The sequence below is a fragment of the Camelus bactrianus genome, chromosome 35, assembly GCF_048773025.1.
Source record: "Camelus bactrianus isolate YW-2024 breed Bactrian camel chromosome 35, ASM4877302v1, whole genome shotgun sequence".
Lineage (NCBI taxonomy): Eukaryota > Metazoa > Chordata > Mammalia > Artiodactyla > Camelidae > Camelus > Camelus bactrianus.
The window spans coordinates 17,208,056-17,223,217 of NC_133573.1; the positions used below are offsets into that span (position 1 = coordinate 17,208,056).

Below are 15,162 nucleotides of genomic sequence, written 5' to 3' on the forward strand. Positions count from 1 at the left end.
TGGACGCAGAGTAATGAGAATGCAATTTCTTTTTGGGGATTTTCACCCTCTGACTCACATCAGTCATCCAGTGGGTGAAAGTTTCTCTCAGTCTGAATATGCTAAGTACTGATTTCTCAAGGAAATGTTCAACCAAAGATTTGGCACCTTTTTGAAGCCCCTGCTGCTATGAGACCCACCATGTTATTGATGGCCAAAAATTATCAATACATACTTACCAGTCATGACTTGTGACTCAGAAAGTTCCACATATCCAAATCAGGTATTGAGGGCAGAGGATCAAATGTTTTCTGTTACAATAAACACACCAGACCCACCCTTGAACCAGAGTATCCATCAGCTTCCTCCGCTGTAAACAGATAAGTGGAACCACATTGCCCTCTGCTGTCAAGGAAACTTGGCTACTATTCCTGCTCTGTTGCTCAAGACAGTTCTCCTCCTGTCTGTCTGCTTGCTTTCCTTACTCCTTCTGCTTAGATGATGCTTCCAAAGTTTTCAGAATGGAAGCATAAATAGTGGCCAGTTCTTTTCTAAAGGTCTCCTAGCTACCAAGGACCAGTTTCCCTGTGTATTATTAGTAGCTCTGTTCTTACAGGTGTTAAATACATTAAACCAAAAGCTAGATAACCTGAGTCCTTTTTTATCAGATTCCAGCAAAGTCCAGGTGTATCATTCACTTCTTGGAAAGAAAAATATTTAACTTTTCGTAAAACATACATTTAATAAGTTTTTTGAAGAAAATATATTTCAGAAATAAACAGTTCGTATTTAATGGTTTCAAATCATGAAAATTTAAGTCACTCCACAGCTAGTTATAAGATGTGTGACTGTAAAGCAGACAGCTATTGAGCACCTTCTGAATACCAACAACTCACATGTTTTATCTCATAGCTTTACATGTATGACTAACTGCTTTCTGCTGCTGAGAAAATTAAGGGTAAGAAATTTAAATCCAGTTGTGGGACTTGAACCTCAGCTTTCTAATTCCAAAAGTGATGGTTTTTTCTTTTTTTCTTTCTTTTTATATGATGCTCTTTGTTGTGCCTGAAAACTGTCTTCCAGTTTCTGGTGGTGCTGTACCTAATTTGTTTAGCTCTTACCTCCCTAATTCCGTTTCCCTTTAGCCTCCTCCCCCACAGCATGGCAGGAGGATTGGAGAGTGGAAGGGAGAAAGAGAAAGAGAGAGCAGTTAAGTTTTCAGCTGTAACTGACTGTGAAACTAGAAAGTAATGTAATAGCAGATGTTCAAGTATACTTTGTATCTAATCTTCTCTTGTTTTCCAGGACAAACACCCAACCCTGAGCCAACCCCAGCTCCTCAAGACAGTAGGTGTTACCTTTTCACTGATCTCCATATGGATAGCCTGTTCCCCTTCTCTTTCCTTTCTTAATGAAAAACAAAATACTTACCCTTGGAAGGTGGAGAGAAGAGGTTCTTAATATCTTTGAGAATCTCATGAAAGTTTGGATCTTCTCCTCCAGACAGATACACGCACAAACACAAAGAGGCTTGTTAATACAATGTCTCAGGGTTCATGAAACGAATCCAAGGACCTCAGGTGATTAATTTCCTGTGACTGCTGTAAAAAATTACCACCAACTTGGTGGCTTCAAGCTGCACACATGTATTCCCTTATGGTTCTGGGGATCAGAATTATGAATGCAGTTTCCCTGGGCTGAAATCAAGGTATCATGCTCCCTCTGGGGGCTCCAGTGGAGGATCTGTTTCCTTGCCACCAGTTTCTAGAGCTGCATTCCTCACATTTGTTGGTTCACGGCCCCTCCCTCCATCTTCAAAACCAACAATGTAGCATTTTCTTTCATTTGTCACATTGCCCCTCCTTCTGTACTCAAATCTCCCTCAGTTTCCCTCAGTAAGGGTGCCTGTGATTTACGTGTAGGGCCTGCCCAGAAAATCTAGGATAATCTCTCCATCTCAAGATTCGTAACTTAATCACATCTACAAAGTACCTTTTTCTGTATAACATTCACAGAGTCCAGAGGTTAAGGCCTGGGTGTCTTTGGGCCTCTTATTCAGCCTGCTCCAGCACAGAATTATAGAAGTCCCTAGAAATCCATGGTTTGAAAGAAGCCCTAGGGGTCCTCCTAGTACCTGAATTCCTTGGTTCTCCAATTATGAAGCACCCAAGTCCATCTGTTACATCTGTAATATTAGATGAAAGCTACTCGCTCACAGTTTCCACTCCTTGAACCTAGACGATCACGGGTGCACATATGTAAATTATTCCAGCTCAGCAATCCGGTTGTTAAAAGTAACATTGGGAGTTCTTTTACCAAATGATAATACGTGGAAGTTAATTGAGAAGAAAAACAGCTAGTTTTTACAGAGTTGGTAGAAAGTGAATATTTGGAATTAGATAATTCAGTCTGTACTTAACATAAACATCCTATTCATTCTGGCCTCTCAGAGTTGCAGATACCTCTGCTAGGGTTACTCCGCCCTTTTCACTTTTATGTAGCATACATACCAGATCCTTGAATTCGTCTACATAAAATCCATCACCTTTTCTCATTAATTTTTCAGATCCCCCAGTCACTGAAGATGGGTGGGTTATTTACAAAGACTACCAGTATTATTTTAGCAAAGAGAAGGAAACCATGGACAAGGCACGAGAATTTTGCAAGAAGAATTTTGGTGATCTTGTTTCTATCCAAAGTGAAAGTGAAAAGAAGTTTCTATGGAAATATGTAAGGATATGATTCATTTAAGCATGGAAAAGTGACATGTGATAAGGCAAGATAATGTCTATGATTGCTACCCTGTGGTGCAATTTCAAATTATGTGCTGAATTGGAGCCTTCTAAGGTCAGGGGTAAAAATGTGAGGGTCAGAGGAGGGGAAATGGGTGTTGGCCATCACAGAAGTGAGTGACCTGATTGCTAGAGTTTTCAATGCAGAGTCACAGAACCCAGAAACAGTGTTTAGACTGGGCTTTGTGAGAATTCAGACTTGATGGTTTTAAGCTCACTAATTTGAGTTTCAAAGGTTATCATTCTTAACTAGTTGTTACGTATCAATACCGGACCCTTTGTGTTATAGTGCAAGTTGATTATTAATTTAAAAATCTGTCTCAGTTGGACCAGATTCTTTTTTATTTTTTCCTTTTGGGGTGGCAGGTAATTTGGTTTGTTTTTGTTTGTTTGTTAATTAATGGAAGTACCTGGGATTGAACCCAGGACATTTTGCATGCTAAGCACATGCTCTACCCCTGAGCTATAACCTTCCCTCCGCCCCCATCCGCCACCACTGCCCCCAGACTAGATTCTTGGTTAATAAGACAGTATTAACAAAGTTAATAAACAGATAGTACGGCTTGATTATTCATATAAAACTCTTTCTTGGTTGAACCAAAATTGTCAGCTAACAGTGGAGGTGTAATTTGTTTTTTTCCGAGGGTGCTTGGTTCAATCTTTCTCTTTAAAAATCTTCATGGCATCCTCGCTGTTTTCCAGAAAGGAGGTAAGAGGGAGAGAAGGCAAAAGTGAGTTCAACGGTAGTGAAAGAATAAAAATTCATTTGATTACAAAAGCATTAGAGCATAGCCTGATTTACCTTCATCATTGTAGATACACTGTGGTTTGAAATTCTCAGGATATTTCCTAATACTGCACAAATATATTTGTGGATGGAGAAGTCTTTCTTAGACACATAATCCCAAATGGCTACTTTGCTTTAAAGAATGTCTTCAACAACCTAATTACTATAGGTGTTTGATATTAAAGAGAATGACTTAAGGTATTTCCTGTATAAATGCAGGTTGTTATATAATGTGCATATTTTTCTTTTTATTCCTATGAAGAGCATTGAATATACAACAAAATTTTTGCATGAATACCTCCTTAGGAAAGTCCCCTAATAGACTGTCTCATTAATATGTAGGTTTTATTTAAGAATTTGCTGATTATAGTATATAGACTGAACTATATGTAAACTTCCATGTTTTAGGTCAACAGGAATGATGCACAGCAAGCATATTTTATTGGCTTATTGATCAGCTTGGATAGAAAATTTGCGTAAGTAAATCAAAATAAAACAACGTTGCTTAGGATAGTGATCTGATGAATGCCTAAGAGTTACTTTCAGACTTTTGTTTTGCTGAATGCATTAAAAAAAAATCCTACTGGGCTGTTAATCTACAAAGCATCTTTTTTTACCTTTTTTAGTTTTATTAGGTGAATTATTACAGTTCGACTGCACATATACATTATGTTGCATATAAATACATATATATAATATACTGCACAAATTTTTTTAGTTTACATGTATGTACTGATCATTGTTTCTAAGAACAGATTAGAGCTTTAGCTTTTTACGCTTACATAGTTATCAAAGGAATAAAGCCAACCACAAAGTAAGAATCAGCAGAATGCGGTAACCCAGTCATAAAGGACAGTCAAATACGCTTACACATATTCAAGAAATCAGTCATCTAAGTTGTGACTAATAACTAGTCATTTGTGTCCTTATTTATTTTATTTTATTTTTTAGATTCCACATATAAGTGATATCATATGACCTTTTTCTTTCTCTTAAAAAAACAAGGAGAATTTTTAAAAATTCTGTTAAATATTTTCAACATTGTAATTCTCAAGTAAACAACTCAAAGTCTGGTTTAATTTTGCAAAATGTCACCTCTCTTTGTTTTAGGGGATCATCACCAGTTAGTAAATCATCTACTGAGAAGATGTATTATACAGATAGGAATACTGAATTTATTTGAAAAGCGATGCTTCCCATTTGGACCGTCCTTGGTGCACAGAACCAAAGGGTCCTTTTCATGTCACCCCACTTAGTGCTTTAATAGCTCTGCTTTGAAGTATTCTTTCAACTGCATGAAATGCTTTCCCTTCAAAGGAATGACCGTACTGTTTTTCACGCAGGAGGGAGGGAATTAGTATGTTTCAGGGGTTTCTTTCATTGTTTATTATGACACATGTTCTCCTCAAGCTGGAAGAGCGGATACGTCTTTTCAGGTCCCGCCCAGATGTTTTAACCACACTTGTTCCCTGTGACTGCTACTGATTGCCATTTTGGGCAACAGAGACCCAAACTCACACTCATTATTTTTAAAGATCAGAAATGTGTGACGCTCCTTTGGACCAGCATTCATTTTAACAATCTCCAAAATGAGAGGGTCGCATTCAGTGATCTCTTGGTCTCTTTCGAGCTGACAGCCTCCAAATTTCTATGAATTATGAAAAGAAGCATAGGGCCACCTACCTTAGGAAAAACCACAGTTAACATTCAAATCAGATACTTGTCCTAATGAGAAACTCTGTATTCTCCGTCTCTCTATGGGTGGTTTTGTTTTGCGGGAATCATGCCCAAGAAGTCCTGTGGGAGGATGTTTGCTTCTGGTCCCTTTCCGGGTGACTGGCATCTCCGTTTCTTCTCTCACTTCAAGACAAAAGCTACTTCTTCCAGGGAGGGAAAAGAAGACAGACTCCCCAGGCATTCAGTTGTTACAGAGGAGCCTGGTGCCGTGGGGAGCACCAGCTCCCTTTGGGGCTTTCATGCTAGTCTCTCTAGAAACTTCTCTTCTCTTTGCTTAGGATCCTGGGCTCCCTTCATCCTGATTGACTTGCCTGCTCCCACCACTAGGCTGTAGCCAACTCTTCTCAGAATCTGATTTTTGCTCATTGGCTAAATTTTCTTTTCCAGTTGGATGGACGGAAGCAAAGTGGATTATGTGGCTTGGGCCACAGGTGAACCCAATTTTGCAAATGATGATGAAAACTGTGTAACCATGTATTCAAATTCAGGTAGACAATATCAAAATCTTCTCCAGTTTGCCTTGTGGTGTGATGTGTCATTTGCTACATTCCAAGGTAGAAGTAGCAAGTTGTGTACTTAACTCAGACAAAAAGGAAGAGAGAATGAAGGAGAATTCTAATTTTAGCAACATAACTGTTGCGTTTTTAAGGAGCTGGATGTTTAACATTATACTAATACACAACACAATATTCTCACTTCTCATTGTGTGAAACATTTTTAAATGTTTCTCTCTTTTCTTTCTCTCCACATTGTTATTTGTAAAATCAGAATAATAACAGAATATATCTGCTCCTGAGAAGATTAAAGAGGTAATACATCTAAAACACTAAAGCAAATGCTTCATGTACATAAAGTTTAGGTATTATTAGATTATTATTGGCAATTACTGGCTATTTAGGTAATATATATGCAACATCAAGTATACGCTTCACTCATGGGACGCTGTCTGTCAAGTTGAAATATTATTGGTGAAATTATTATTAAGCAAAAGCACAAAGGGGTATTGCATAGATCTTTCTGGTCTCTTGTGTAAAACTGATGTTTGTAGTATAAACCATTTTTGAGAATCCTTATAAAATGTAAATGCATTGTAAAAGTGCTTTTGAAGGTAAACATGTAAATCTCATTAAACTGTTTTGTTCTTTGTCAGGATTTTGGAATGACATTAACTGTGGTTATCCAAATGCCTTCATCTGCCAGCGGCATAACAGCAGTATCAATGCCACGGCTATCCCTACCGCACCTTCGGCCCCAGGAGGTTGTAAGGAAGGTTGGAGTTTTTACAATCACAAGGTACTAAGAAAATTGAGTGGTAGTCTTGGCACTGATCCATATGGAGAGTGACAATGCGAATCTTTCAGCTTAAAGTTAACTTTTGCTTACCACAGCACTCCAGAAAATTTTAGACATAAGGGTATACTCAAAGGTACTTTCAAAATTGTTGTGCCCTTTGTCCTAAGGGAGAAAAAAACTTTGCAAAGAAAGTTAGTGGGTGACAAAACTATCTTAATTTTTGGGGTCTCTATTTGGTTGTGGGAATATTTATATTTAACTATAATCGTCATGAATAATTTCAATTTCTTTAGAGCAAACACTCTTATCTTTCTGTACTTAATCCCATGATTTTTTTCCTTCTATCCCAGTGTTTCAAAATCTTTGGATTTCTTGAAGAAGAAAGAAAAAATTGGCAAGAGGCACGAAAAGCTTGCATAGGATTTGGAGGAAATCTGGCATCCATACAAAATGAAAAAGAGCAAGGTATGTGGGCTGTTTACAACCAGTGATGCACATAAACATGAAATTTTTCTCTCTAAAATGGTGGAATGTTGCTTATAGTAAATGATTTTTTTGGTTTTTCCAGAGTAAAAATCTAGGAAGGGAAAGCAAAGACTTACTGAGAGCTGTTTTATTATTTGTAGGCACAGTGCTGAGCATTTTACATACAAAGCACCTTCCGTTTTCATAACAACTCCATGAAGCAGGGATCATTACTCCATTGTGAATGAGGAAATGGTGTTTAGGGAGTCTCAGGTTAAGGAACTTGGTGGGTAAAGGGGTAGAGTTGGGTATCAAACTGGGCCTTCCAGTTAAATTCCACCTGTTTCCACCAAACCGGTTTGTCCACCAAAGAGCCAAAGAAGTGGAGTAGTTCTAGGGATAAAGTAAGAAATTGTTGATTTTCCATTTACTTCTAGGCACTTGATAATTCCTAAGGCAATAAAACTAATTTTTAAATATGACCTTTGAACAAATTGAGGAGAAAAAATTGGATAAAACGTGAGGATAAGCCAGAGCTTTGAAGTACAGAAGGAGGAAATTCACCACTTCTGTGTAGCAGATTGCAAAATTCAGTATAGTATTGTCCACAGAAAGTTCTTGACCCCTTACGCATGGTCTTTTTGGAGCCACCTTACTTGAAGTACACACACACACAAACACACACACTCTAGGAATAGAATATTCACATTTGTGTAACTGATCTACCACATTTTGGGCTCAGCTACCCCGAAGAGAAACACAATAACTGATTTCCTCTCTTAACCACAAAGTGCTGATTCCTGGCATAACAAAATTAGAACCTGGGTAATAGAGATGTGCAGAAGGAAACCATTTTCAGATAAAATAACATTATTCCTGGCGAAACAGGCACACGTTGTTGAATTCTTATTGTGGTTCTTGGCAGAAAACCAGTCAGGGCTGAAATATTGGCAGGTGGTGCTTTTCCACATTTCATTGCAAGTTGGGGATAGGGCAAGAGTTATGATCTCATTTAGGGAAGAAAAATGAAAACAAAGTAAATATCAACCCGTGCTCTTTTCTTTCTGAAAAATATTAGAAGTTTTTTTGGGAGGGGTTGGGGTTTTTTTTGTTTTTGTTTTTTTTGGTTTTAGTTTTCTTACTTTTAGTTAATTGAGAAATAAATCTCTGAGCAGGCTGGTGGCATCTACGCTCTGCTGAACAGTTAGTATGTAGCAGTCGCCCTTCTGTGGAACTGTTTGTTTATGAATAAACAGATAATGGTATCTCTGTAGGCTTCTTTCTGTCTTGCATTTTCTATTAGTCACCCCGAGTGCTGAGTCATTTGGTTTCCTATTTGCATTCAGGAGTCATGTTTAAGCATAGTTTGGGAATTGTTCTGTAGAGCCAGTGCTCATCCATTAGGTGTCCATCTGTGTCCTACGTGTCCACAGCTCCTGGCAAGAGAGGTTGCTGGCTGCAGAAGGCAGCTGCTGTTGTGTGGGAGGCAGAAAGGATGGGGCATGTATACTTTCAAGCCTTTTACAGCTTCTGGATATTTGCCACCATTGTCTCTGCCACAGAATTGATAAAGAAGCAGGAGGCCATGTTTGTCCTACTTGAGTTTCTCTAGAACTTCTCTTCCAATGATGAGAGCCTCCTGGATCCCAGCACCCTCAGTGGATGGCTGCTGACCCCTAGGAGTTGGCCCCCCAGGGAGACGATGTAGTTAGGTAGCTTTTTGGTTTGGCAATTCAAGGTGGTGATAATTTGACAGCTTCACGCTTCTTGTTTTGACAAGTAATTTTCATTTTCAGGGCTTTTCTGGATTCAGAGCCCTCTTTGCCCCCTAGTTATTATGACCAGATTATTTTGTTTGTAGAATCAGGACACCAGCTAACGCATAGGGTAACTGTGCATAAATTAGAAAAATGAACCTTTTCCTGAAGAATGGTAGGCAGCCACAACCTAGACTGGGTTATACAAAATGGAGAGAGGGGCATGGAATGGACTTTAGCCTCCCCTTCTCCCATGCCCTGGTGCCCCAGTGCCCTTGGGCAGGATACAACCTGTACAGTTATCTGTGGTGACCCAGATAAAACCTAGACTTTTATTGTGAGAAACTTTTCAAAGTCCGGAGCTGAGGTGATAACATGATGCTCCGGTTAGAATGTGTTTGTTTTCACGGTAAGTACTTTTAAATAATAATAGAGACATTAATCACATGTTGGGATTTTAAAATTAATGCATTTTGAATATTTTCCATATGTTGGGTATTCCCCCCCCCCAAAGTTTAAAATTATCTCGTGAAACTTTCTTTCAGCATTTATTACATATCATATGAAGGACTCCACTTTTAACGCCTGGACTGGGCTGAATGATGTCAATTCAGAGCACACCTTCCTTTGGACAGATGGACGAGGAGTTTCTTACACAAACTGGGGGAAGGGCTTCCCTGGTGGGAGAAGGAGCAGTCTTTCTTATGAAGATGTAAATATCCCTTTTAGGTCACCTCTCTGTGCACTGTCTCTTTGCTTCAAATCATCATATTAGTGATTAATCTTCTGTTAAAAAATCTACCAGAGTACTCCTTGATCCAATCCATTCTTGCAGATTTTAACTGTTTCAGGCTGAGCCAGCCTCAAAGGGAAAGCTGCGAATTCAGTGACAAACTGTTCATCTTGGAAGGGCGGGTGGTGGTGGTAGTGAGGAACGGGGAAAGTCAGCTCCAGTGTGGGCTTATGTCTATTTGAACCCAGAGTTATCAACATTCTTTGCATCAGCTGCCCCTAAACTCTTTAAGTTGTTGTAGTATTTGGGGTATAGTTCTGGAAGCTACTAGAGCTTCTAATGATATAATCATCATCATCATCATCATTATTGAGCTTACCATCTGCAGAGAGCTTGCTATTAACCTAACCGAGAGACAGATGACTGCTTCTTTATTTCCCTACTTTTAATCTTATATCATTGAAGTCAACAAATCAGTGTTAAACACCCTACTAGACACTGTGAAATATGTGAAGAAACATGAGATTTTATTCTTACCTTAAAGAAGCTTGAACTTAAGCTAGACCACAAGTCTCATACAAGAAATTGGACAGCAACAAAATGAAATTGCATAATGAGAGGGTCAACTGTAAAGCATGAGAACAGTTAGGAGAAAAGAAACTTTCTGTGGGATGGAGTGATCTAATCAGCAAACACGTATCTATGGAGCTCTTCATTTAGTGGAAAGAAGGGATATGAGGAAGAATGAGCAATGGGTCTTTTCCTCAATATATTTAAAATGTAATGATCAGGGGAACGTGATGAGAGGATGGGGAAATTTATGTTAAGTGCGAAAGGTGAATAAAGTCTTCAGGAAAAAGGTACAAGGTGGGTTTGGGCTAGAGTAAAGGGCTTTGGATGTAGCAGGGGCGTCATGCAAAAAAAAAAGTTAAGAGTTAGCTTTAGAAGGTGGAAAGCAGAATTTAGGGAAATTTGGATGCCTTATGAAAGAGTTTGGACTTTGTCAGATAGGCAGCAAAAAAAATGGTTTGAGAAGAAAAATGACCTGATCAAAATGGCACCTTGATGATAATTCATTTGGTATCTATGAGATGCATAGATACATTCTAGTTATGGGTAAGTGACTTTCCAGGGCGAAATTCTTTGAATCCTCCTTACATAAATGAGGGCTGAAAAGTAGAATGGAGATGGGTTTGCTTAGAAAGACTTCATGGATGAGTGGCAAGTTTTATTTAAAATAAAGAAAAATCATTATTGTACAAGTTTCTTTTGTTTTTAGAACAGAAAGAAAAGGAGAAACAATGGAAACAAATAAAATCTGTAATCTCACCTTCCAGAAAAAAACACTTACGTTTTTGCTGGTTTTATTCATAAACTTTTCCTTAGTATGGGTAAAAATTCTAAGTTTATATTTCACAAAAGTGGAATCAAAGCACATATATTGTTTTGTTATAATGACAGGACTCTTATTCTATACAGGGTTCCTGGCTTAGAGCAGAGACTCTGAGCCAGGAGAATGGAAGATAAGAGTAGCTTAGAAGGGAGATGGGAATGAGTGGAGAATTTCTGAAATGTAGATTTGGGGGTTCCTGATAGTTGAAACTCATGAGATAGTGAGACTGGAGGCAGGGAGGTTGAGAAGACCACTGGCTGTTGTGAAACTGTGGTAGCTGTGGATCAGGGAATTCATGAGATTTCTGATAGCACATTTCTCAGAACTGTCACCAAACTTTATCCATTGTCTCTACTTAATGTTCAATTAAGACAGCAACAGTTTGGTGTGAGGGATCCACATGGAAAGTTGGTGCAGTTGCGTAGAAATAGGATGAATTGAAGATGCTGTAAATGAATTAGGACTATCCTAAAATGTGGAGGTTAGAGATGAAGGATTTTATTTTTGTCTGATTAATGAATTGATTTAAATGATGGTCGATCCACATGTGGCTTCTTTTTACTTCTCCATAAATATACAGGCTGACTGCGTCGTTGTTATTGGAGGGAAATCCAGGGACGCAGGAAAATGGATGGATGACACCTGTGACAGCAAGCGAGGCTATATATGCCAGACCCCTCCTGGTAAGTTCCGCCAGACCTTGCCGTTAAGAAGTGTGGTTTTTCAATACTTTTTTAAAAAATGACTTTTTAAAAAAACTTTAAGTTGGATTTATTGAGACTTAAGTTACATACAGTAGAGTTCATCCTTTTTAGGTATACAGGTCCGTGAGTTGTTCAGATTTATTATATAGTCATGTAACCACCACCAGAGGCACAATGCAGAACCATCACCCAAGCCGTTCCTTTGGGTCCCTTGATAGCGATTCCCTCCTCCCACCTTTAGCCCCTGGCAACTACATACTTGATTTTTGTCCCCATGATTTTGCTTCTTCCAGAAGGTCATATAAATGGAATCAAACAGTAAGTAGCCTTTTGTGTTTGGCTTCTTTCACTTAGCAAATGCTTTGGGGAGTCATCTGTGTTGTGTGTAGAGCTGGTTCCTTCCCATTGCTCAACAGTATTCCATTGTACAGATGTCCCACAATGCATTTATCCATTCACCCCTTGGATACTTGGATTGTTTCCAGTGTCTGTCAAATACTAATAAAACTGCTATATATGTTCATGTGTAGGACTTTGTGTGAACGTATGTTTTCTTTAAAAAAAAAATGACTTTCTTCTCAATTTTGCTGTGAACCTTAAACTGCTCTAAAAAATAAAGCTTTGTTAAAAAAAATTCCCTTGCACATCAAGTTATTTGATTTTTACTTCAATCCACATATGTCTGTGACCGATAAAAAGGATATTTCCTGTAATTTGTATTTATGAATATAAGTGTGTCCCCTCATCCATCACCAGAAGTTTGTACAGATTAATCTTGAAGTTGAAACTTTTTCTAATTTTTTTAGAAACCTGGTATGTTTGCTTACCTGTCCCTTAAAAAAAAGTCAGAGTAGGAATACATCAGTTGAACGTGTGTAATTAGAGTACAGTTGCCACAAAGCATCATCTTTGCCTCGTGATTCGTTGTATATTTTGAGTCTTTAAAAATGTAGGTAACTTATTTGCGTTACTTTTTTCATCTTAGGAAGCCTGACTTTGGTTCAATGAAATCTGTTCAGTTATGTGGATATTTACCAAGAATCAAGATTATGGTTGTAATCATTTTAGTTTCTAGTGACATTAGAATAAAAATGTTTGGCCTTGTTAGAAGATGATCAGAAAATAAGAGAAAGATTAGAGATAAGGGTTGAAAAGATGGGCTGAGTTGCTGTCATCCTGAGGACAGCTCTTCAGAGGAGTTTGAATTAGAAGATATTTGTTCTCACAGATCTCACGGTGTTTTATACTTTCTGGGGAATCAGGGAACTAATGTCAGCTCATGACAAGGAGTGAAAATTGCTTAAGGTATTTTCAGATGATGGAGAAGTACTGAAGAAATTCTAACTTTCTATTAATCCCAAAGCAGGCCCAGGCCTTGCCACTTTCTCCTCTGCGCTGTGCCCGGCAGCACCAGCATCTCAGGCCACCAGCCATGCCAAAGCATGGCATCTGTGCTGCTGTTCTTTGGGGGAATTAGTTAACGATGATTCATAAGCTTATTTAAATCTTCTTTCCTTCTTTCTGTAAACATAAGTGGTAGGATATTTGCCACCAATAAAAAGTATTTTGAAGATTTTTAATGATTTAGGCTTCAGGAAAGGTTTACAGTATTGAAGTGAAAAAGGCAGGATGTAAAATTTTATAGACTATTGATTATACAAAAAACATTAAAAAAAAAAACCTTTTGAACATCCTTTAAAAAAAAAGAACAAAAAAAGCTATGGAAATGCATCAAAATAGAAATAGACATTATCTTTGGATAGTGGGATTAAGAACTTTAGTTCCTCCATTGTGCTATTGTATTTTCTAATATTTTTCAAAAACTTTCTTTCTAACTCTCTCTCTATATTTACATTTATATTGTATATATTATATCTATCTATGAATATATCTCTCTACATACAAAAATTATAAGGAAACACTAAAATATTGAGAGGTAATTTTTAGGCGGTTAGATTCTGAGTAATTTTCTCTTATTTTTATGCTTTTCTATATTTCCTAAGAAATTTCAACAAAGAACACGTGTTCAGTATTTTTTAAAACAGTGTGGACTTTATTCATATACTATATATGAATAAAATGAAGGAATATATATAAATTCATATAAGTATATAAAGATATATGAATAAAAACATGAATGAATACATAGGAATATATATGAATAAACAACACTTAAAAAATACATAGCACATGTTCCTTGATGAAATTTTAGAAAATGCAGAAAAGCATAAAGAGAAAAAATTACTCATTATCTAACCACCTGAAGATAACCTCTCAATAATTTAGTTTTAATTATAATTTTTTAATTATAATTTTTTTCCTATGAATGTTTTAATAAACAAGCAAATTGGGGAGTGAGCTAACTTTCCTTGCCACGTATAGCCTTTCATGAAGCCTTTTAAATCTTATCTCAAGCTTCATCTGCCACTTTCAGCAGTCTGAAACTTTCCCAGTGATACTAAGACAAACCCAGCCGTCTCCAAGCTGGGAAATAAGACCTTTCACTTCCTAAGGGCTGTTAACATGCAAGGATCCTGGCCTGGGTCCTGGATTTAATGCTGTTTTACCAACACAAGGTGGCAGCAACAGCGGAAGGGGAGGCTGCCATCCTTGCTGAATTAGAAATTGTTACCAGGGATATTAAGAGCAAGGCAGATGGAAGGTTGGGTTGGTATGCAGTGGAACAGATCAGAGAGTTGGCCAAGGCAACATCAACAGGCAGGGATATATCTAGGACCTAGACCAGAGGTTGGTAAAGCTTTTCTATAAGAGACAGATTATAAGCGTCGCAGGATTTGCAGACCATACGGTCTCTGTTGCGATGACTCAATTCTGCTGTGATCGCAGACAATCGTAGACAGTACATAAACAAACGAACCTGGCTGTGATCCACTGAATTTTTATTTATGGACACACATTTGAATTTCATGTAATGTTGACATGTCACAAAATATTATTCTTTGATTTTTTTTCCCCCCAACCATTTAAAAACTCATGGACTACAAAAACAGACAGCAGGCCAGATTTCACCCTCTGGCTGTCATTCTGTTCTGACCTCTGTTCTGCACCAAGGCGTCAGCTAAGGCATGCAGAAACGAGCTTTCTCTGGGTCTTGACAGTGAGTGGCTCAAAGAATTGGGTGGGACCAAAGTAGTTATTAGAAACCCACACTAAGAGATTGAAAGGGAAGGATCAGAAAGCTGGAGTGGCTCTTGCTTGCAAAGGCTCCAGCCCCTGAGTCAGTTTGGATAAGATACAGGGTATCTCTGGGAAGGACCAGGCCATCATCACAGGAATAAAGCTTGATCCTGAGATCAAGGTTAAATGAACTGGGAACTGTTAAGTGGCTTCATTCCAGAGCATAAACCAATCTCTTGAAGGTCCATTATTCACAGGTGAAGTCAAATAGATATAAATAGCTACAAACTCATGGATGGAGTGGAACAGATTGATGGGGGAGGGTGGAGAAGACTGTGCTTGACCTTGAAATTTGACCAAGATGGAAAAACAGAGATTGGTAAT

At 38.1% G+C, this 15,162-nt stretch overlaps 1 protein-coding gene across 1 annotated transcript in view; it reads left to right on the forward strand.

Moving 5' to 3' along the window:
• MRC1 (mannose receptor C-type 1) overlaps positions 1-15,162 on the forward strand; it is a 90,903-nt gene that overhangs the window by 62,261 nt on the left and 13,480 nt on the right. The window contains exons 16-23 of the mRNA XM_074357972.1: positions 1,285-1,326; positions 2,546-2,709; positions 3,967-4,034; positions 5,683-5,783; positions 6,446-6,588; positions 6,939-7,053; positions 9,356-9,522; positions 11,517-11,619. Of these exons, the coding sequence (XP_074214073.1) occupies positions 1,285-1,326; positions 2,546-2,709; positions 3,967-4,034; positions 5,683-5,783; positions 6,446-6,588; positions 6,939-7,053; positions 9,356-9,522; positions 11,517-11,619 (903 nt within the window). The remainder of the gene's footprint in view (positions 1-1,284; positions 1,327-2,545; positions 2,710-3,966; positions 4,035-5,682; positions 5,784-6,445; positions 6,589-6,938; positions 7,054-9,355; positions 9,523-11,516; positions 11,620-15,162) is intronic.